At 45.5% G+C, this 22,983-nt stretch overlaps 1 protein-coding gene across 8 annotated transcripts in view; it reads right to left on the bottom strand.

Moving 5' to 3' along the window:
• Positions 1-22,983, bottom strand: part of LOC119178803 (proteasome adapter and scaffold protein ECM29) — an 881,180-nt gene that overhangs the window by 223,067 nt on the left and 635,130 nt on the right. For all 8 annotated transcript variants that reach the window (XR_012895350.1, XM_075895092.1, XM_075895224.1 and 5 more), the window contains one exon: positions 13,618-13,709. Coding sequence is in view for 7 of the 8 variants with exons in the window: in XM_075895092.1 (XP_075751207.1) it covers positions 13,618-13,709 (92 nt within the window). In the remaining variant the exon portion in view is untranslated. The remainder of the gene's footprint in view (positions 1-13,617; positions 13,710-22,983) is intronic.

Raw genomic sequence — 22,983 nt, 5'->3', positions numbered from 1 at the left:
CCATAAAATAAGTGCTACGAAGATTTCAACTGCTGCCTTATAATTATGAAGACAAGCTGAAAACATGCAAAAACACTTATCTGCGCAGTCGATTGGGAGCGCTAAAAAAACACGTCCGTCCACCGTGACAGTTCGAAAGGATGGATGGATGGATGGATGGATATAGCTGTACCCTTTAGATCGGGCGGTGGCTAGCGCCACCAAGCCGTAATACCTAATGAACCAAAAACTATATTTTTTTTTCCTTAAAAAAAAAGAGTTTGAGGATTCGTACTTTGCAGTGAAGAGTTTAATTTTCACTCGTGCCTTGACTTTAGCCACCAATCAGATAATCTCCTTCTAGTTAAGTCTACCCGCTTAAAGTTTATTTTGCCCTCCCGGTCCCTAAACCCCAGTGCTTTGAAAAACTCTGCACCATCATCCTGAACTATAGGGTGAAGCCCTTTACAGAACATTATCAAGTGTTCGGCAGTTTCTTCTTCCTCTCCACACGCACTGCATACTGTGTCTACCCCTTCGTATTTGGCCCGATATGTCTTGGTTCGCAGCACTCCTGTTCTGGCCTCAAACAGTAGAGAACTACCCCGAGTATTATCATAGATCCTTTCCTTGGCAATTTCCTGCTTAAAAGTTCGATAGATCTCTAGTGCGGACTTCTTTATCATGCCCATTCTCCACATGTCAGTCTCCGTTTCCTTCACTTTCTTCTTAACCGATAGTTCTTTTTGGTTTGGCCACCTGCTGTTTTCTAAGTATTTACCAGTCAACTTCCTGGTTCGCTTCCTCCATTTTGTATCGACATTCTTCATGTACAAGTAGCTGAAAACCTTCCTAGCCCAACGCTCTTCCCCCATTTCTCTCAATCGCTTCTCAAATTTTATCTTGCTGCTAGCTTCCCTGCCCTCAAATGATGTCCATCCCATATCACCTTGTACTCCCTGATTTGGTGTATTCCCGTGAGCTCCTAAAGCAAGCCTACCTATTCTACGTTGCTTAATTTCTATTCTTGCTCGAACTTCTGATCTCATGCACAAGACCGCATTGCCGAACGTCAGCCCAGGAACCATGACCCCTTTCTATATTCCTCTCACAACATCATACCTATTGTAATTCCACAGTGCCCTGTTTTTCATTACCGCTGCATTCCTGTTACCTTATTAAATCATCACGTATATTTCGTGTTCCCTTAGGCACTCGGGCCCCATTGCTTATCCATACGCCCAGATATTTGTATTTATCTGTTATCTCTAGCGTGACCTCCTGTATTCTAAGCTCACTACCTTCGTTGTCATTGAAAATCATGACTGCTGATTTTTCCTTACTGAATCTAAAATCTAACCTATCTCCCTCATTACTGCAGATGTCCATCAATCTCTGCAAATCTTCCTTGTTGTTGGCCATTAGCACTATATCATCTGCGTACATTAATGCTGGTAGTGCCTGATTAATAAGTTTTCCTTGTTTGACTAAAGAGAGGTTGAAGCCCAGTCCACTTCCCTCTAATTTTGCCTCTAATCCTTGTAGGTACATCATGAATAATAAGGGTGACAGGGGGCACCCCTGCCTAAGCCCCCGTTTTACCTCTGCAGGCTTGGATACCTGTTTTTCCCACTTTATAACTACCTAAAGGAGAAAGGCGCCGCAGCGCCACCTAGTGGTTTCCGTGCAAGCGGCCTCCCCGGGAGGACCGCCCTCGTCGGACTACTCCTATTTAGTTCACTATACTTTAGAGACATGTGTTGTCCTCTTTTGTTAGGCCTTGTGTAGCTGATTTCTTTCATTATATATATTTTTTTCGGGATACGATTTGAATTAAGGTTAAAAAAATGTGGGTAAAGTTGTTTGCGCCTCGTGGCGCAAACAACTCGAATAAACAGTTTTTGAATGTGGCGCAAAAGCCACATTCAGGGGCCGCAATTATTGCGCGGTAGGTGGTGTTGTGCTCGCGAGCGTTTATTACCACCACCACCATCATCATCATCATCATCATGGTATAGCGCCGGCAGTGATGCCTGGTGGGAAGCCTGGGTAGCGACACACAAGAAAGAAATGGGTCTCTTTGGCAGGTAGTGTTTGGCACGAACTTTTGTCTCTCGCAGTGGAACCCTGGCGCTTGGCACCGCGGGTCGTCTTCCGGGGGCCCTTGCGGTGAGTCAGGCGTTCATGACACCGCCTTGTTTGTGATGTTGTTGAGAGTAGACTGTATTAGGCATAATGCTGATCAAGTGGAACTTCTTTTACGACTGACAAGTACCGTATTTACTCGTGTCTAGGCCAACCCCGATTCTAAGTCGACTCCTCCAAAAGCCCGAAGCCCCCCTCCCCACCCCCCAAAATTACCTCGAATGTAAGCCGACTGAAACAGCGAACACAGCATCCTTAAAGAGATAACATCATCGAACGTAACAATGAAACAAAGCAGCAAGGTGAGTCCGGGCTTCTTGATGGCTTGAAGTACAGCTTCAAGGCGCCGAAGATGCCTGTCGAAACTCAAGGAAAACACGACAACCTTGTCCAAGTACACAAGGCAATTCTGCAGCTTCAATCCTGCCAGTACCGATCCCCGAGAGATTGGGGATGGATACCCAGCCCCTCCAGCAGATGTCACGGCGTCGAGACGTTGATTAAAAGAACAGACTTCAGGTCGAAAAGGAAACTGCTTATTCGAGTAGAACTTGTGGCCACGCAAAAAGAAAGTCAGATTAGAGCAGGACACTGGCACTGATAGCAGCAAACAGAACGTCGACCGTCGATCAACTGACAAGCAGCGAAGTCCGTCGGCATTTGTACATTTGCCATCTAATGTTCTAGCGTTATCGCTAACGGCGACGTAGGTTCCAGAATAATCTGTAATGTTCGCGGAGTGGGCTGATCTTAACGAAATGATCTACTACTGTCCTGAAGTACTGTCCCACTTGGTGGTGAGAATCCTGTTTTCATTGGGAGGTACTTGTGCACAAGCTGCTGCACGACTTGCTGTTCTATAGAGAGCCTTATCTCTTTATGCGAAATTCGCACGATAACTTGCCTTTGATTAGTTTTGGTGGTGTTTTCGCTGAGGAGATGTTTAGCATGCTCCATGTCTTGCCATTGCGCATCTGACTGTCAACGAAGTCGCAGATTTCGTCTCATTGCTGCATAAATAGTGTGCGACAATACTCTTCGACTGAATTGTTTACTTCAGCTATCTTCTTCTTCCATCTTCGGTTCAGGCACACACTCTTCCAGCGGTTCAGTAGCGCTTTCCTTGCCTCAAGAAGATGAGCGGGCCGGCTATTCATTTTTTTTAACTGGAAGATCTGTGGTAAGGCTCGAAGAGACAGATTTGATGTCCTCTTGTATCTGCTTGACCTACTGCTCCAATCCTGGTCTGTGGCAGTATTTTTCCCTTTATGTCCTTAACTTCCTGAACTTATCTTAGTCTGTGAAGTGCAACTCTCTCTGCTTCTTACGCAGAGAGAGAGTATGGCAAGAATACAGTGGTCACTCCCAAGGTCTTTAGCAAGGTTAATCCACTGGGCTTCTTGATGTTCTTTATAAATGTAAGGTCTGGGGTGGAGTCCCTGCAAGAGGATGTACCAATGTTTGTTGATAGGCTGAGATCTGTGATTAGGGTAAGATCAAGTTCACTGGCACTATGCCAAAGTCGATTTCCTTTGCCAGTGCAGTGCTTGTGGCCACGTGTATGGTGGGAGACATTGAAGTTACCTGCTATAAAGAGTGAATATTACCCAGCGGTACAAACAGCTTTCTTTAGAACCGTCTTGAACTATTTCTTTTGCTTCTTTGGACTGCTAAATATGTCAGGAATAAAGATGCTCTGATGGTTGCTGGTACCTGGCACAATCTCTACCACGACATATTTTAACCTGCCTGCTTCTCTCTTAGCGTTGTGGGTAACGTGCATTAGTTTGTTGCATATAAGGGTGTATACGGCCCTCCCTTCAGTACCCCCATCACAGACCACAATCCAGGCAGCATCAATTGTGGTGATAGGGTTTCCTGCCATAGTATGATATGAAGTTTTTCTTGACTACTCCTGATATACTGCTGTAGAGTTCTGCTGTAGAGTTGCCTCCTTTTTAGGGTATCTTCTACAGTTCCATTGCCAGATACAGAATGCCTTATTTAGCGCTGCCATGATGGTTATTACAGTGAAACCCCATTAATACGTACCTGCTGAGGATGACAGCTTAATTACGCACTAAACATACCACGCATTAACCACCAGCTGCAAATTTGCATCTCCTGGCATGCGCCATCTCTGCCAACAAAGGAAGAAACTCGGTGCCACTGGAAATATTGCCTGAAATGGTCATTGAAAGCCATTTTTTCCCTTTAGCTAAAGTGCAGAAAAGTTTTCGACTCGCACTTCAAAACTGCCGCGGGATCCGGGATACGCAGCATGCATGTACAGCGACAGAACGGACACAATTGACTGTCCACGATGCAGTTGTTTCATGGTCTGCTTCTAAGCAAAAAATGACGCAGTTTTCATTTTCGAAACACGGTACAGTTGCAGAGAGCCAAACCTTTCACTGCATGGCTAGTTGGTGCAGCGCTTCGCTCACTTGACGCCCACCGTGACTGCCGATCTGCTTGCGGTAAAGTACACCCTCTCCACTTCAGACCATGCGTAGGTTCGGCGAGTAGACTGCTGGGTTAACGTGGCAATGAAGAGCTTTCCCCAAGCAATGTGCTCTCCGCGATGCTCTAGCAGTCCTGGCAGCAGATGGAGGCACATTTGAGGTGTCGCTAAATAAAAGTGTGTAGTACAGTAACAACATCGCTACCCCCGCTGTACGGTGTGCATGTTGGCATAATACAGCAAGGTTTCTCGGTGCCTGTGATCGGCAACGCTAAACTCCGTGACGGCGAGCTGCTTGCATTTCTGTAAAGCGGCGCGCTCTTGAACATGGTCCCGCAAAATGAAGTGGCAGCGATCGGCGGCCCACCGCGTTCAGGCAGTCACCTACAAAAAGCGTGCAGTGGGCCTAAAGTGACGGTATGCCAAACGCGTGCCTGAGCAGATAACCGATATGTTTACTGTGATAAGGCTTTTCGTCGATGCTAAGTCATACCAGCGCGTTTGTCGGTGGTCGCCACACCTCGCCTTTGTTGTTTCCCCCGATGGTTACTCGCAATATCAGCGTCGCAATCACGCGGGAGTCGAAATAACTTATCGGCTGATTTGCGCACTTATCAACATGATGGAAAACCATTTATGACACATTGTGGTGTCTGAAAAGTTCAGCATGGCAATAAAATTTTGTCGCCCGAAATGTTATCCCTGTAAGCAGTTAGTACACACAACCGGTAGACATAGGCCGAACACTACGGCTTAAGTGGTTCGCGAATGCATTAGACTATGAGACTCGGTCGGAAATTCGTCGCAACTACGTTTTAACCGTTAGTATGCTTAAAGTGGGTTCACACTAACGAGGTTTGACTGTACATAGGCTACCAGAGTCTGAAGCTGCACCCATCAACTGGTTTGGTATCACTAGTGTTGGTGACCAGAAAGGCGAGTTTGGCACATGAGGAGGAACTGCTGTGCTGTGCAGGTATGCTTTGACCTTTGCTATGCGTAAAGTCATATGCTCTTCTAGTACCACCACACTTGATTGTAGCCTGCCCATCTGCTCACCAAGATTGGCTGCTACCTTGCCGAGCGTATCGAGGACCCATTTCACATCTGACATGGTCGTTTGGTTGGCTTCCAAGTGTTCTACCGTCCCTGCTCTCTTTTTTGTTGCTCTCGAGTCTTCCACATTTTCAGCTACAGAGATGTTAATTGGCTGAAGCGTTTGCTGTGAAGACTGCGTGCTACTTAGCGTAGTGAGAAGATTTTTTTAATTCCTTTTAACTCTGCTGATAGTCTCTCATTTGATTTTGCAGGCTTTGTGTTTTCTTGTTCTAGTTGTGCAATTCTATCATGCTCTGGTAGCTTACCTGCACGAATACTCCCCGGTTTGGAAGCCGTGATCTCAAACTGGACGTCAGGCAGATGGCCATTCGGGTGACATCTAGGTCGCTCGTCACCTAGAGAGGCCTTGAGAGCTCAAGTGCCCCTGTGATTAGGAGCGAGCCTTTGGTGTAGAACCTCTGCTGGAGCACGACCTACCCTTGGGGTGGAGGCACCCATCCTGTTCTTGTGTAGTCAGGATGTTTTGGGTCCTGACGGCTGGAAACAGCTGCTCAGTCGTTGAAGTCTGGACTTGATGTCATTGATGTGTCACGTGCTTCCGCGGCTGCTTGCAATATTTCCCAACGTCTGTGTCTGACGGCGCATGGCACTGAAAAAATGTTCTTGCACTCCTTGTCTGCCGTTGGGTGGTGACTGTCGCATAGCCTGCATCTTGGATTGCACTGGTGCAGCTTATCTGGATTCTTGATCTAACAACCTTTGCAGATGGTTTCAGGTGGGTTCGGACAGACGTCAGACCGATGTCTCAGCTTTCCACAGACGTAACTAATGTCCAAATGTTTGCGGTAAAGGGAGCACTGCAAAAGTGAAGGACCATATCTCACGAACCCTTGAACGCTCTGATGATTGTCTCATTGTGCTCGATTCTCTTAGTCTATAGCGCCAGTGAGTTGCTCCCGTTCACTATTTTTCGGGTCACAATGTCCCGAGTACTCCTTACGGGGATCCCGCGAATCACTCCTTTACAAGCATCGTGGGGTGCCGTGGTGTACACGCTAGCCTTAAAAACTTTGTCTCCAATGTCAATTTTCTTGACCTTGAGGTATCTTGAAGCTCTGTCTTGGTCCAGAGTGCTTGACACCATAATGCAAGTTGGAACAGATGATGTCCTGCATTGCCTCGTCCTCTTTGACGCCAGTACTACTGCATCAGCAACGGCTCCAGTGCCAATTCTCGAAATGTCTAATCCTCCACTTGGTTGTAGCAAAATTTTGCTGAAGTTCTTGAATAGTGGCGACATGCGTCCTGCTCGCACGATCCTGTGCTTGGTGTTATATCCACTACGATGTGCTTGGTATCATATCCACTACGACTGGCTCGAGCATCTCCCACAAAGCCAGCCTTGGTCGAGCCCTTGGGCGCGGGACCGCTAACTGTGGCTACGCGTCTCATTTTGGCCTGCTTCCAACCCATGTGTTTCGTGCAATCCTCTGAAGAGATGTCCTCTCTGTCTGCTTGGCATTGCATCCTCAGTGGCCACTTCTTGAATGCACAGAGCGTTGAGTCCCGTTGGGGCCGGGCCGGCACATTGGCGGCAATCGGTTTTTTGGTTAAACTAAAATCTTCTGATGGTGTTGCCATGTACAAATGTACCAAAATTTGTTTAAAAGTCCACTCACTGACACAAAAGCAGTATCTATTCATTCCTTGAGAACTTAGGCACATGATGTGACTGAATCTCGGCGACAAATCTGTGGATTCCACACGAAAGCGTTCTTGAAAGCAGGAGCCGATCTTCTGACGTCCGCACTGGTTGGCACCTGGAGCATTTTTTTCTATCTATCAATTGTATTACTTTCTCTGCTGTCACTGGAGGAGATAGTGAGCTTATGATTTTGGAGCAACCAAAAATTTATTTTGGAGCAGCTCAAGGCCCACTGCCAAGTGGGACACTGACCGTGTCAAGAGAAGCGGTGAACTAAGGAGGAACACTTTTCAATTAAGAAGTTCTGTGCAATAATGGATGTTTGGAGATGATTGTATAACATCATCATCATCAGCAGCCTGGCTACGTCCACTGCAGGGCAAAGACCTCTCCCATGTTCCGCCAGATAACCCGGTCCTGTGCTTGCTGCTGCCAATTTATACCCGCAAACTTCTTAATCTCATCTGCCCACCTAACCTTCTGTCTTCCCCTAACCTAAATTGTATACCATCACAGAATATTAATCCAGACTAATTTTAAAGCCTTTCAGTGCATTCTTTTTAATGAGAGGCAACCAACTACAAGTTGATGCTGCATTCAGGCCACCGAAATAATTTAGGAGAGCAGTTATTATTGAGGAACGAATAAATCCCTATGTGTTTGAAGACTAGCAGCACTGCTTAATTTTTTTTTTCATTCCAAAAAAGCTGTTGCTTAGTTAGTTGTATGCTTGCCTGACATCTTGTCAAGGTCTGCAGAAAGTCATGTTCTTCCTTCACCATGCAAGGACTGGCACTACAGATGTGCTCGAGTCTCGATCGAGTACGTGGTGTGAGCACAGTGGTCGACCGAAGAGTTCAGTTTTTAGAGGTCACGGAAACGATAATCTACAAAACTTTCATTGTCTCGGATTATTCATAGACGCTCGCGGCAATACCAAGCACTGCACCAAGCAGGTCTAAATCACATCACAAAAGCTTATTGACAGCACTCCATATGACCGTGAAGTGCACAGCCACATGGACAGCGCAGATGACACGTGATGCACTTGGCGGCTGAGTTCAGTGACGATCCGCAAAATGTGGAGCTTTGATGACAAAAAAAAAAAAAAAAAAAAAAAAATGGAAGCACATCCACGGGGTGAATGATGGAGAGTGGGGCGAAACATCCATCCGTTTAGTCGTTCTTGCTTCCGTCCGTCCATGCGTCTATCTGTGTGACCGTCCGTACGTCCATCCGCCCGTCCCTGCGCGTGTCCGTTCGTGCGTCTGCACGTCAATCTGTGCATCCGCCCATGCGTTCGTCCATGCATCCGCCCTTGCGTCCGTCCATGCGTCCATCCGTCCGTGCATCTGTATGTGTGCCCGTTCGTCTATCTAGTTAACACTGCCAAACAGGATTACCTCGAAGCCTCGGACACCAGCTTGCCGCGAGCCGGTGTCCGAGGTGCATTTTCGAGGGGGTCACGCTAATTTACACCAGTCTGGGGACAATTGTCTTTGCCTCCCCATAAATCAGCGTCTCACCATATCCCCCTCCCCCCCATCCCCCGGTCAGACATTGATTTTTCTCCCATGTGGCAACATTGGAAGGTTACAGGCCACCGCTAACCGCGCGTTGTTGCCGGTGACGTGCTGTGCCCATTTTTTCGATAGTATTTTGTAATTAGGTGCAGTTTTGGCGCAGAAAGGAGGAAATGTAGCAGGATGTAGCAGGTTTCCCGTCTTGGCGCAGTTTGGTGCAATTGACACAGTTATTGCATCACTGCCCCCGACATTAGATTCTTGAGCTCGTGCCACACCTTCCTAAAGCCGCAATACCTTCACAAGACAAGGCAAGTCAACTACACTGACCAGCAAAATAACGCAGGCCGCCGAATGACCGCCATGGCAGAAGGAGCAAGAGTAATGGCGCTCAGACCACCTCTTCCTTTTTCACTGCTGCTTCACGGCTAAGCATCCTGATATATGTGTGACTAGTTGGTGGCGCCACCTAGCGTGTGATATTAATTAAAAAACAATAGGGCAGAGGCAGGCCCTACGCAGTCACTTCACCGTCAGCAAAAACAGCTGTTGTGTGGTTACTCACCAGCTGTGTGCCGAAAAGATATAACATTGGTGACGAGATAAAAACTTTACTAACGGCAACATGCCGAAGTATGGTTCACTAGAATCATTCGACTCAGACAGTGGTCCCTGGCAAGAATACCTTGAATGAATGCAGCAATTCTTCGCGACGAACGACCTGCAGGACGACAAGCAACGCGCAGTGTTCCTCAGCAGCTGCGGGTCACGCACCTACTCTATTCTGTGCAGCCTTTATGCATGCAACAAGTCGACTGAAACTACTCTAGACGACTATTTGAAAACGCTGAGCAACCATTTTTCGCCAAAGCCATCAGTAGTGGTGAGTCGTTTCAAGTTCAATAGTCACGTTCGTGAAGAGGGCGAATCAGTTAGCATGTTCGTTACCGCCCTCGAGAAGCTCCTGGAGCATTGCGAGTTCGGCGCGCTTCTGAATGACCTACTGCGTGACCGCATCGTATGCAGCATAAGGAACCCGCAAGTGCTAACTCGCCTTCTCGAGGAGCCAAACTTCACACTTGAAACTGCCGTATCTACGGCTCTCGCCATGGAGTCCACCAAATGCGACGCGATTGGGCTTGGTGCAACGAAAGGAGCCGGGACCGGGAATGTAGATGCACTCATGACGTTTGACAGAAAGCACCTCAGTTGCTACCGATGCGGCGACGCCCACTATGCCACGGAGTGTCCGCACGTTAGCAAAGCTTGCAGCTACTGCGAGAAGTTGGGCCACCTAGCAAGAATGTGCCTGTCAAAAAACGCTGGCAGCAACCGTCGCACTTCCATGCATGAGTTGAAAAAGAATGCTAAAGAGCAAGTTCCAGTCCATGCTGTTGATGACCCACATCACAGTGTTACTCAATCAGTACGGCGTAGCTCACATTCGTCATCTGACGAGAAAACTGTATACAACATGTGGAAGTTGGTTCTAAGGTCCAATGCGTCTGCACCTAAGCCTTTCATGGTGCAGCTTCAAGTACAGGGGCGCCCATTTCAAATGGAACTCTACACTGGCGCGAGTGTGTCTATCACTGGAGAAGCAACTTGGCGCCGTCAAGTTCTATCACTGCCTCGTCAGCAATGCAACGTCCAGCTCAGAAGTTACTGTGTTGACATTAAACCCATCACAGGTAAGGTAACTGTATCTGCGAAGCACAACAACTACTTTTAGGTACTTCCCTTGCTTGTTGCTGAAGGTGATGCCCCATCACTTTTAGATAGGGATTGGATTGAAGGACTGAAAATACCCATCTACAATATAACCAATGTCTGCTCATTGAGCCATGTCGAGCAGATAATTGACCAGCACCCAAGGCTGTTTTCGAATGGCCCAGGCATGTTTCTTGGTGTGTCTGTTAAACTGGCAGTTAATGAGGCAGCAAAGCCACATTTCTTCAAGGCCCATACAGTTTTTCTTGCACTCATGGACAAGGTGTGTGAATAACTTTTGAGGCTCCTGCGAGAAGACATCCTAGAGCCAGTCATCTGAATGGGCATCTTCATCTGAATGGGCAGCACCAATTGTCCTGATGTTAAAAAAAAGATGGTGGCTTGCGCATTTGTGGAGATTAAAATGTTACGGTCAATCCGGTTGCCATAGTTGACAAGTACCCCACTCCCAAGGCTGAAGAGCTGTGGGCCAAACTTTCAGGAGGAGTCAAGTTCACTAAACTTGATCTCAAGGATGCTTACCAGCAGTTAGTTTTGGAGCCCTCCTCAAGAACGCTCACTACAATCAACACACCGAAGGGTTTGTTCCAATACAAGAGGCTACCATTTGGGATTTTAGCAGCACCTTCGATTTTCCAGCGAGAGATTGAGACTCTCCTGCAGGGTTTGCGTCACGTAGTGGCATACTTCCATGACATCTTAGTGACGGGTACGGATGACAAGGACCACATCAGCAATCTAAAAAAAGGTTTTCCAGTGAATGTAAGAAAGAGGACTCAAGCTGAAATCCAGCAAATGTAAATTTATGATGAACAGGATGGAGTACCTCTGACACATCATTGGTGCTGATGGATTACATCCGACAGCACACAAGGTTGAAGGAGTCATCAAAGCTCCTCTCCCAGGCAATGTCAAAGAGTTGCAGAGCTTCCTAGGGTTGGTTAACTAGTACATAAGGTTCATGCCCAACCCTTCTGCTGTTTTTCATCCTTAGCACAAATTCTGTCAGCTGGAGTGCCCTGGTGCTCGCAAAAAGAACATGAGGATGCAGTTGCTGAAGCCAAGCGACTTCTCACTTCAGCACCAGTCCTAGGACATTATGATCCTTAGCAGGAACTCGTACCTGCTTGTGAAGCCGCCCCTTTTGGGCTTGGAGCTGTACTGTCCCAGCGTGACTCTCATGGCATAGAGCGTCCCATGGCATAGAGTGTCCCATTGCATTTGCATCCAGGAGCCTACAGCCAGCTGAAAATAACTATTGCCAAATGGACTGTGAGGCACTTGCACTGATTTTTGGCGTAACTAGATTCGGGCAGTACCTGTGGGGGAGACATTTTGAAGCTGTCACGAACCACAGGCTTTTGTTCGCACTGTTTGGCCACGACAAAACCATTCCTGACCCCAGCTCCCTGCGAGTCATATGATGGGCTTTTCTGTTGTTCGGCTTACAATTGCACCCTGGTCTATCGCCCATGACAAACCATTAGCCAGGCAGATGAACTGAGCCGGTTATTATAAGAAACTAAAGGTTTCCCTGTGGAGGCCCCCAGCAGATGTGTTTATAGTGGAAGGCAAATATCCAGAAGTTTTGTCATCTGCAGCTATCGCTCAGGCAACTAGCAAAGATTCCATTTTGTCAAGGATTCGTGACACCTTGTTTTATGATGGTGATCTCCCCCAAGGCAGAGAATAGAACCTATACAGGACTCGAGAAAATGAGCTCAGTCTGCAGGACAGCTCTCTTCTTTGGGGAACGAGGGTGATAATTCCCATGACACCATAGTTACTTCATGAGGGTCACCCAGGTATCGAGAAAATGAAAGCCGTTGCCCGAAGCCATGTGTGGTGGCCTGATATAGACGAGGACGTCACGCACAAAGTAAAATCCTGTGTTGTATGCAAAGAGTACCAGCATGTGTGCCGGCCAGTGCAGTCGACACCGTGGCCATTTCCAGAAAGGCGATGGTCGCACCTACATGTCAATTTTGGAGGCCCATTTAAGAGACATTACTTTCTAGTCATTGTAGACGCCTACTCAAAGTGGGTTGAGGTAATTCCTGTGACATCACCATCTTCTGATGCCACAATAAGCAGTCTAAAAACAGTTTTTGCTGCTCACTGGTGCTAAATTTCAGTAGTTTTTGGAAAGAAACCCAAGTAGAGGCATCAGAGTGCCACCCTACCATCCTGCATCAAATGGTGCAGCTGAACGTGTTGTTCAGCTGGTAAAAAACAATCTAAAAAGTCAACAGCTGGTGATTTCCTGACCCAGATTAACCAAATGCTATTCCAGTACAGGACAACACAACACAGCCTCACTGGAAGGACCCTGGCAGAGCTACTTATGGGCAGGACCCTTCGAACACCACTCAAGGCTTTGTGTCCTGATGCTCGGAGTAATGTAGTGTTGAAGCAGTTGAAGCAGAAACTACATCAGGATAAGAGTGCAGGTCAAGCTCTGTTGCCACAACCAGGATTATACATTCTTGTTAACAACTCAAGACTGGGCCTCTCATGGCTACCAGCTACTGTTATTACTTCCACTAGCTCATCGCTCGTGCAACTGGAACTTTCTGATGGGTTTAGCAGCAATCCTCATAGTGATCACATCAGACCAGATGACCGTATTCAGCCTCCTTATTCTGGTTCACCTGGAATAATGCACGCAGGACAGCCATTACTTGATGCAGAAACTCCAGTTAATGCTGAAGCGACGCCAGTGTCCATGGCACCTCAACCTGCACCACTGACACCTCAAACCAATGCTGTCTCACCAACACTCCGCAGATCTCAACGAGTGAAGATCCAGTGTGTCGATACTCTCCCCTAGAAGCTGTCTGGTGTGGGGAGGTGTTATGTGTGACTAGTTGGCAGCGCCACCTAGCGTGTGATTATAAATAAAGGACAATAGGGCAGAGGCGGGCCCTATGCAGTCAGTTCACTGCCAGCAATAAGAGCTGTAATGTCGTTACTCATCAGCTATGCGCCGATAAGATATAACACAGCCTCACCTTGCTCAAGTGGCCCACTGCGGTGGCACAGCAGCGCCGCACGGTGGCATTTCGGTCACTCAGGCCACGAACGAAAGCTCGAAGCAGCTTGCCTGCAGTTTATCCAGCAATGTGTAAGTAGTGCAGTGCACAAAGCAATGATTACACGTATGCTTTCACATATCCCTGTGTACAGATGCTGTTTGGGCAATTCGTTTGTAGAACAGGCTGCTTGGCTAGTTGGTCTTTCATCTCAAAGAGAGATGTGGGTGTTGCAAGTTTTCTTTATTGGTTGAGTTAGACAAATGAAATTTAATCTACCTATATAGTTATCTCTGCCAATTCAAAAACTTGAAATACGTTTTTATAAGCTGCACCAGAACAAGAGATATGCACTTTCTGAAGGCATATTTATTATAGTGCTTTTTGACACCTTCACTTTGTTTTATCACAAAAAAACAAAGCATGTGGTAAGACTGCTGCTGACGCTGGTTTGATAGTTTTCAAACTTCTAAATTGAAGCGAACTTCGAATGCAAAATAAAAATATGTGAATGTGAGTGAGAAAACTTTGCATAACGAGCAATGAACAGTTTGTACTGCTCTCAAATTCCACCACACACAAAAAAAAAATGAGAAAGCCCTCTGTTTACAGAACAATAACTGAAAACACAAGGTAATGTTCGTCAAAAGCATGAAAAATGCTGCACATATTGACCAAGAAACTGTAGAAGTTACCACCTATCTCACTGTGAACTTCCCCAACAATCAACTGTAAAAAGGTGTACCAATTTATTCCAAGCATGTCAAGAGCACTACGAAGCACTGTGATGCTGCTGGAAATACTAGATGACACTCCCAACCTTCCAGTCTCGAACATCAAAGGCAACTATTTAGCAACATCATTTATGACCTATGAATATGGCCTCTGCAGTGGGTTTAAAATATGCTGATAATAAAGATGCACTATGAAATGGCTTGTGGCTACTCAAACAATGACCATGCATTTAAATAGATATTTCTTGGGTAAGCATAAGATAAGCTTATATACCTGCACTTGCAACAAACCAAATGCCTCTCATAATTGCTATGTTATAAAAAGCTATACTGCTTGCCATGATACACGCAGAGAAGCTAGGCAAAGCTTGAAAAACCAAAAGAAACTGGACTATGACCAAGTCGGCTGGAGCACACTTCAAAAGCAGAAATGTGCAAAAGCTTTGCAAGTGCAGCTTTTTTCATATGGCCAAGGAAAATTGTCCGCCCATGTAGTTTACACGGAAACTCCGATCTTTTCAAATGCCCAAACTCCCTCATTTGGGCATCATTTTGACTGTGTTCACTGCCTGCAATGAAGAGCTGAAAACAACCACCTTCCTCAAATGCAACTGTGCGTTCCAACCTGGCTTGTGACACAAAAGACATTGCGCATCTTTCTTTCTGCCCATTGCTGTAGTAACCCACCGAATAGGTAAAAAGAGCATGCAAAATATGTAGCAATTCAAGAAGCATTGTCTTCACTTGTTTTCTTGTGTGTGTTTTAGTATTTATTGCAATATTCCTTAACTATGGTAGATCAAACCACCCAACAAACTTACAAGCTAAAACACGCCGATAGTGGTTATACTTTAGTAACAAAAATTCTGTAATCAAAGAACCTTAGCAAGTCAATTATGAAATTATGGCATCAGCTCCACAATCTTACACTCTTGAGCGGTTATAATTTTCTGAAATTTATTCCAGCTATTCAATAGAGAGCTGTTGTTTAGAGTTGGGAAGGTATTACAGTCGAACCCCGCTGCAACGAAACTGACAGGGCGCGGGAAAAAATTCGTTGAAGGGAAAATTTTGTTGTAATGAAATCGAAAAAAATACAGCTGGTCTGAGCTAGCAAAACAAAGGATCGTCTATTCTCGAAATTCAAAAAAATGTCCGCTGCTTCCTATTCTTTCCCAGCAGCGTCACAACGTGATTCTCACCCATGCATAGCGAGACCATGGTGAAAAGCATGCAGAAACAACGCCTCAAGCCGCTTTCGCGAACGAACCAAACAGCGGCATTAACACGTCAACACTAACAGCTGTCCGCCATCAAAAGTATCTGACAACGCAGAGATGGAGGCATGGTATCGTGGAGCGGCGACTTTTGCATTATTCTATGCCATTATTATCATTCATCACTCACGGCTAACTGATTTTGTTGATAATGCAGACGAACAGCCGCTCTGATTAGTTAGCACACTGGCCAAGCGCGAACATAATGATAAGCATCGGAATCGGAAAAGGCATCGTGTCGCGATTGGACTCAGCAGCTGCAAGAAGGAAACCATGACTGAGTTCCAGCTTTGGATTGTCTGCGGCTCAAAAGCAAGCCAGTAACAAAACAAAAGCAGGGAAGTCTCATTACCATCGCTATCGAGCAATGGCAGCACCCAAGTTTGCTGAACAGCGGCGGTTTTTGGTGGTGCCAACCATAGAGTTTCTCACAATCACACCTAGAGGGAAATCTGGCGCTAGTGAGCTGCTGGATGCAAGGGTATGACGGGATATGTGAGCTTCGAACTTGACTCGGATTTGTATACCTCGAAGACGCGTTTGGGTTCACGTTGAAATGGTTGATTTCTTACTAAAGAAGCATGTAATAAGCTATTTATTTTTGTCATTGCACGCAAACGTGTTTTATTTAACACTAGAACCTTCTACGTTGATGTACAATTTTACGAAGCGTAAGAAGAAACCAATGGTTGCTAAACTAGGCAGGCAGACGACAAAGCGAGCGTTCCCTCTGCAACTTTTATGTCGTCTGTTTCTTTCCTTTGCCATTTGGTTGTGCCGTCAAGGTCAGTGGACTTTTATTTTAAAATATAATACGCATGAATGAGATCCGCTTTTAAACGTTTTGTTTTGGAGAAGCTTTATTAACGCAGTCGTATTCGCTTTTGAGTCGAAGCCTTGCTCAACACCAGCCAACACAAGCCTCACAGACACATATAACGTCATTCCCAGTGCTCCAACATCGCCCCTTAAGAAATTCACATAGACGGTGGCACCCCACTTCCCTCTAGGTATTTGTGAAAAACTTGATGCCAACGCGTGTTTTAGACTTCGTTAACACATTTTTAAGCTCTGAAAATGCATCGAAATGTTAAAGATTGCATTTACTGCGAAGCAACAAGCATCTGAGCCTTGAATTGCATTGTAAAATTTCGTTGAAGCAGGACGATTGAAGAAAAAGTGTTTGTTGTGGCGACAATATTCATGCAGTTACTTTTATGGACGGCTGACAGGGCATTGTGAATTTTTTGTTGTAGCGGAAATTTCGTTGAAGCCGCGTTCGTTGTGGCAAAGTTCGACTGTATTTCTCAAAATATGATTTCCAAAGGTTCGCCACATCGATAATGTGTGGAGGTGACTTTTTCAGTCAGTTTTCTGACACAGCTTTGGTGTCACTTCTATTATTATATTCGTCACATGCTCGCATCCAATATCACTTGTCCCTGTCATGATTTCCTCGTAACTCGCGCTAGGGTGCACACTTACTCCGCTCAGAACTTTCTTGCAACATGTGGGGGAGCACGTGGGCTCAGCCAGCCTTTCCCTTTTACGGCAGCGTGAAGCCTAGTTGCGGGGACATGAATGTCCCTTCAAGACACGAGTCAATAAAGCCTCTTGCGAAGGGATGGAACACTCCCGCAGCCGGAGCTCGCGAATCCCCTTTCCTAGCGCACGGAATGGGTGACCTCTCCCTCAACGAGGGAATGTATACGTGCTATGAAAGGGAAACCTGGACGATAAAGAAAATCAGCGTGCCGAAAAGCGCACGGTTTCTCTGATACTGGTGACGAAAGAAGAAGGTCGAACCCGGAACCCCCTTTGAGCAAAGGATGACAGTGACTGAAGTGTAAGCGTCTACACTTTTGTTATCTGAAGTCTCTAAGCGATATTGACGTGCTATTGCTAATACAGAGCAATAAAGCGTTGTTTGTTGACCTAGCCTGTTGCCTAAAATATTCACCCGAACCCATGTAGCTGCGATGATTCAAGCTACGGATAGGGGACGTTGATCGTGCACAGTGCAACTGTGTGCGGCTGGAACATTAGCTAGGCCTCTGCGTCAGCCAAACATAGGATAGACCCTCTACATCTGGCGCCCAATGCAAACGAATTTGGCAACGCTGCTAGTCTTGTGGATGCGAGCGACTATAACGCTCCTCCAAATGTAGAACAAGAGGCATGTAGAACAAGAGGCAATTGCAGGAATAGGCGCGAGTATACGAGGAGCTCAACATGGGTGACAGTGCAGATAGCTTTGACTATCAGCACTGTCCTTTGCCACCAGAAGAAATCTTTCTGTGCAGAATCACCAGCACTCACTTTCCATTCCCGATATCCATGATGTCATGATGTGCTTATAAAAAAAAGCCTGCACCAGTTCTTTGGCAGTGGGCACAGGGAATTGTGAACAAAACAAGTGAACTCGAGGGCCTCCTTTTTAGCCACGATCCCCATATCATGATAATAACGGAAACATGGCTGCATGATGACGTGCCAGACGAAGTAATAGTTGACAAATCTCATCATATTTTTTCGTCACGATCGTACGTCATTTAGAGATGGCATCGCTGTTATATTAATAAACACATTATCAGCTACATTACTACCTCAGTTAGAAAACCATGAAAGTCTTTTTTCAACTTCCTCAGTCCCAAGAATGCACCAATGAAAAAAGCTTTTGCGAAACTGTGTTTTACTGTGTTTTTATTTGCCTCCCTGCCCTAAAAAGAAACGAAAAAAAAATGAATTCAAGAAATTGAACAGTTGTCTCAAAATGTGATGGTGCTTATTTGTGTACTCCTGAACTTTTGATGTCTTTGAGATTCAGTGCAACAAAAATATCAGACCGAAATGACTTTCAATATTGTCGATAAGGTGTCCCGAGTTAAAAGAATCCACTACAGATGATGTCGTTCACACTGTAACTAAGAAAAATAGCATTCATTGATCACAAGGACGCAGCCAAATGCTTGTGCAGTTTGCATCCGAGCGCTCGTGCAGTACTCGGTCATTTTCGTTCGCTCGTTTTGCGAATATGACTAGACACACGGCACCACATTCTAGGGCTTTGTGAAAGCAACTCATCCTTATTGTGCCAAAACAAATTTCAACACGTGGATATCGAACTGTGATTATCTGTAGCCTTTAGAACAATGGTACCCAATTAGGTACCCAGGGACAGAGGAGGTTAAAGGTAAGCTGCTGGTGACGTGCACTTTTACTGTGTGCTGTCTACAGACCTACGTCTCCCCCCCCCCCCAATAAGATTACATATCGACGAACTTTAGCGGAACACTAATTATGGCTGGATATTTTAATCTCGCATCAATCAATCGGTGTTTACACCAGTACATTTCACTTGCTAGACAATAAATTGCTAAATATAATACTGGCAAGTTCCAAGTTATTCAAGAAACACCCCGTGGGTCTGAAGGGGATGGTAGACTATTTGATCTTATATCTGTCACCAGAAGCATTGCTGATTATTCCGATTGTGTAGAGGATGGTACATAGGACCATAAGTTACTTTTTTTTCTTGCTCTATGAAAAATTGCACGAAGACTTGGCCAAAGAGCAAAACTGTCAAAAACTTTAGTCAGGCGAATGATGACACAATATTCCCCCAAGTTGTTGGGACTTGCAGATAACTTCCGAAACTATGATGCTGTCACTTTGTGAAATTATAAAGCAACAGTTCGAAAGTGCACTGCAACTTCTGTTCCTATGAGGCATATTAAGTTAAATTGCCACAACGCCTGGGTTGATAGAAACATTATTCATTTGACGTGCAAGATCAAATGAACAAAGAAAAAAAAGGCCATAACCGAATAAAAAAACGATTCATAGAAAAAAGGTCGCCAATAATGAATCACTGCATCAACTTCGGGAAAAATTACACTGCGTGCTGTCTTGCACAAAAAACAAATATTTTGAGACTACTTTGCAAAGTTTTACGAAAACTAATCCTCAAAAGTTCTGATGTTTTCTGCGCTCCAATTCTAAACAAATAGACAAAATAAAAGAAGCGGATGAGTCTACAGTAGAATTTCGATGATAGGAATTTTAAGGTTGCTTTGAATAGACTACGTTATGTAAAATACGTCGTGATTCGGTGTTATGTGTACAAACAGTTTCCTTAGCCACTGGGGATAATGGGAACATGCGATTGACCGCTGCATGCTGCTTGTCTATGGAAAGAAGGTCCGTTCATAGTGCGCCATGAAAAAAGTGAATGCGGCAGAATTCGTGAGAATTTCTCTCGCTCCGCAGCCTAAGTGGTCGTAAAACTACGCGCGAGGCTGACGCGACTAAATCAGCCCGAGACCAATTGTTCTGCTATGCAATAGCAGATTGCTTTTTTGCTTCGCAAGTTTCGCTACACTGGCTGCACTAGCTCTCAAACTATGTGATGTAAACAATGAGCTGCAAATTAAACATGGCAGCAAAAGCGTCGGCGGTGGCTCGTATTGGCGCAATCGTGAACTGGCCACACAGCACAGCAAAGCTCACGACCTTGACAAGGACGGGTTCATCAAGAACCTGGTTTGCATCAGAATCGCTGCGAAGGGCGGATGTAGAAGATGCAGCAGAAGCAAGTCGGCATCCTTTAATGTGTCTTTTGTACTGCCGGCTGAATCCGTCGCTGCCACTAACAGAGCGTCCGCTCGTGTCGTTTCTCTGGCGTATCTCCCTAAAAAATGTTTGTGCAGAGTAAACTTTCTTTTCAGAGCTTTGAATGCATAACTAGAACTCGGTATGATTTTTGATGCTCAGGAAATGGGCAAAATGAAATGAATTCCCAATAAGCAAAGGCGGCGGCGGTAGGCAGAACGAATGTGAACATTTTTGATGGATGCGGACGTGGTTTTGCGGCGGCTCTGCCATTTTTGCTTGAATTTTTCCGGCTGAAATTTTTTTCGTGTTGACATCGCGGCACGTTTTTCCGGCTGGTTAAGCAGCGAAGGAAGTAAATTTCCAGTAAGTTTTTCCGCTTACCCTCCCTATGATGCAAAGTGTGAACGCGTCTATAGGTATATTCGCAGGACGTCAGCTTGGCGGGAGCAGTAGCGTAAAGTGCACCAGCTGTGTTGGCAACCGCGTGACCACCAAATTGAAGGCCATTATAAAGGTGGCTGGCGGTGTACCAGCAGTTGGGTCCGGCAGTTTCAACAGGTGCACACAAGTTACTGCGAGCACGTTGCTCTTGTTTTATTTTATCTGGATTTAGAAGTTACGAGACTTACCATTTGCGAAGCTGCTGCAGCCATGCGCGATGCGTGTTCGACTCACTTGAGCGTGTACGCTGAGAAATCGGACACCGATGCTAAATAGCAACACACAAACAAAGTGGCTTTCTGCAGTGTGCGTTCACCCAGTAATTCCGACGAGTGAGGAAGCCGCATTTGACAACAGACTTGTTTCGAAGGTGAAACTCCGAGACATAAAGGACTGCTTGATGCTTATAAGACAAGTTTTGTGACGCACGAATGACTCAAAGCCATGAAATCGTTGGATGCGTTACTAGTCGGTTTGTCCCTGAACCTTCCCTGAAAAGTCACGGTCACTGCGTCCCTGTGGGCACAAAATTAAGATAATCTGAAGTTATACTCTATCTGTAAGTGCTAAAGTCAAGTTTACCCAAGAATTTGATACTAGTGCGATGTTTTATGAATCTAGTTGAAGCGATGGGCTTAACAGCGCTTACAAACTTACACTTGAAAACACCATTACATGAGGCCGATTACATTGCCGTAAAGTGCACACGAGACTGAAATTTCGATGTGGTTGGCTTACCCCCAGCTTTGATCAATCAAACGAAAAGTATCAGGATCATTAAATTATTCAATAGACCAAGGTTAAAGCCACCTGTTCTTTGCCGCAAGCGAGCCAAGTCACTTTAGCAAGAAAAATAAAAGTGTGTGCCCCTCATTTAAGCTCGCAGTGTACAGCGCATGTATTAATATGAATATTCCAATGTTGAGTATTCTGCTGTGGTTGTGCTTTTCGCAGACGTCTCTGCCAGAGTACTGAAACCGCCTGCATTTACTGTGTTAGTGAGATTTCTTCATTTTCGTGTTTTGTTCGCGTCTGAATCACTCAAAGCTGCCAGAATCTGAAATCAACTGAGTTTCCATTCACAAGTGAACCACTCTCAAGCACTCACCCCACAGCCTTGTTAAAATGAGCCTGGCGAAGACGGCTGAATCACTCGCCACGACGCTTCGCCGCAACCTGCAGCGTACGGCTACAGGACTGTGAATACTGTTTGGCAAGGAATAAAATTCACCTGCTTTTACATTTTCACCCTCGTCACCCTTCCATTTTGCGCGATGTCTGCACACAAATACAACACAATGAAGGGTGATAACAGATGATGGACGCGAAAAACGGCTCAATTTTAGTATCACGCAGAGGCACACACATATGTATATGGCCCTAGTCATGGCTGCCGGAAGTAGTGCGTTTTTCGCATTGTCCGCATGCTGTGCGGATAGCCGAAGCGTAAGCTGCGGCAGCACAGGATTGCTCAGAGGTGAATACTGCCTATAGCACCAGCAGCGTTAGTGAAGAAACTGCAGCACTTAATTATTTAGAGGTGGTGAAGGCGGAAAAGTTCAAAAGAACACCATGGACATTTTCAGCAAGTAGTTGACACCAATAAATTTTTTTTCACCTTCATGATCAGCTTTAACTTGTTTTTGGTTTATACAAATTCGAAATGACACAAATAAATTGCATGACCCTTTGAATTCGCATTATCGAGATTGTACTCACAACCAAATCTAGTGGCAAAGCTGATGTGATGAATACTTTTATTCCATATTCTCTACAGCCGAAAATGGCATCTGGTTATTTGGGCCATCAAATTTTAATGAAAACTTTATATCTGTTGAGGGTGTTTTTTCTTCTTCACTGAACCTTAAAGAAAGATCTTCAGGCGGCCCAGACAACATTCCCAAAGCTTTCTTGCACCGGTAAGCCAAGCCTGTGTCTTACACTCTCACTGCGATTTTTGTTCCTGTTGAAAGCTAGCTATCATTCCAGATGATTGGCGTAGTCGTTCGTGTAGTGGCACTTCACAAGAAAGGAGACCGCTTAAAAAAGGAAAAGGACCACCTGATATCCCTGATGTCATCCTGCTGCAAAATACTTGAACACATACTCATACATTTCATAACCGAATTTCTCGAATGAAATAAACTGCTTTCTCATCACCAGCATGGCTTTCATAAAAGCCTTTCAACAATCACACAGTTTACTACTACTATTCCTGAGACCGCTTTAACCCTCGGCTTGACCGGTCAGATTGATTTATATTTTTGGATTTCAGCAAA

This window comes from Rhipicephalus microplus, chromosome 1 (genome assembly GCF_043290135.1).
Source record: "Rhipicephalus microplus isolate Deutch F79 chromosome 1, USDA_Rmic, whole genome shotgun sequence".
NCBI lineage: Eukaryota > Metazoa > Arthropoda > Arachnida > Ixodida > Ixodidae > Rhipicephalus > Rhipicephalus microplus.
Note: the sequence above shows the minus strand (reverse complement) of the source record. Positions and strands in the feature narration are given on the sequence as shown.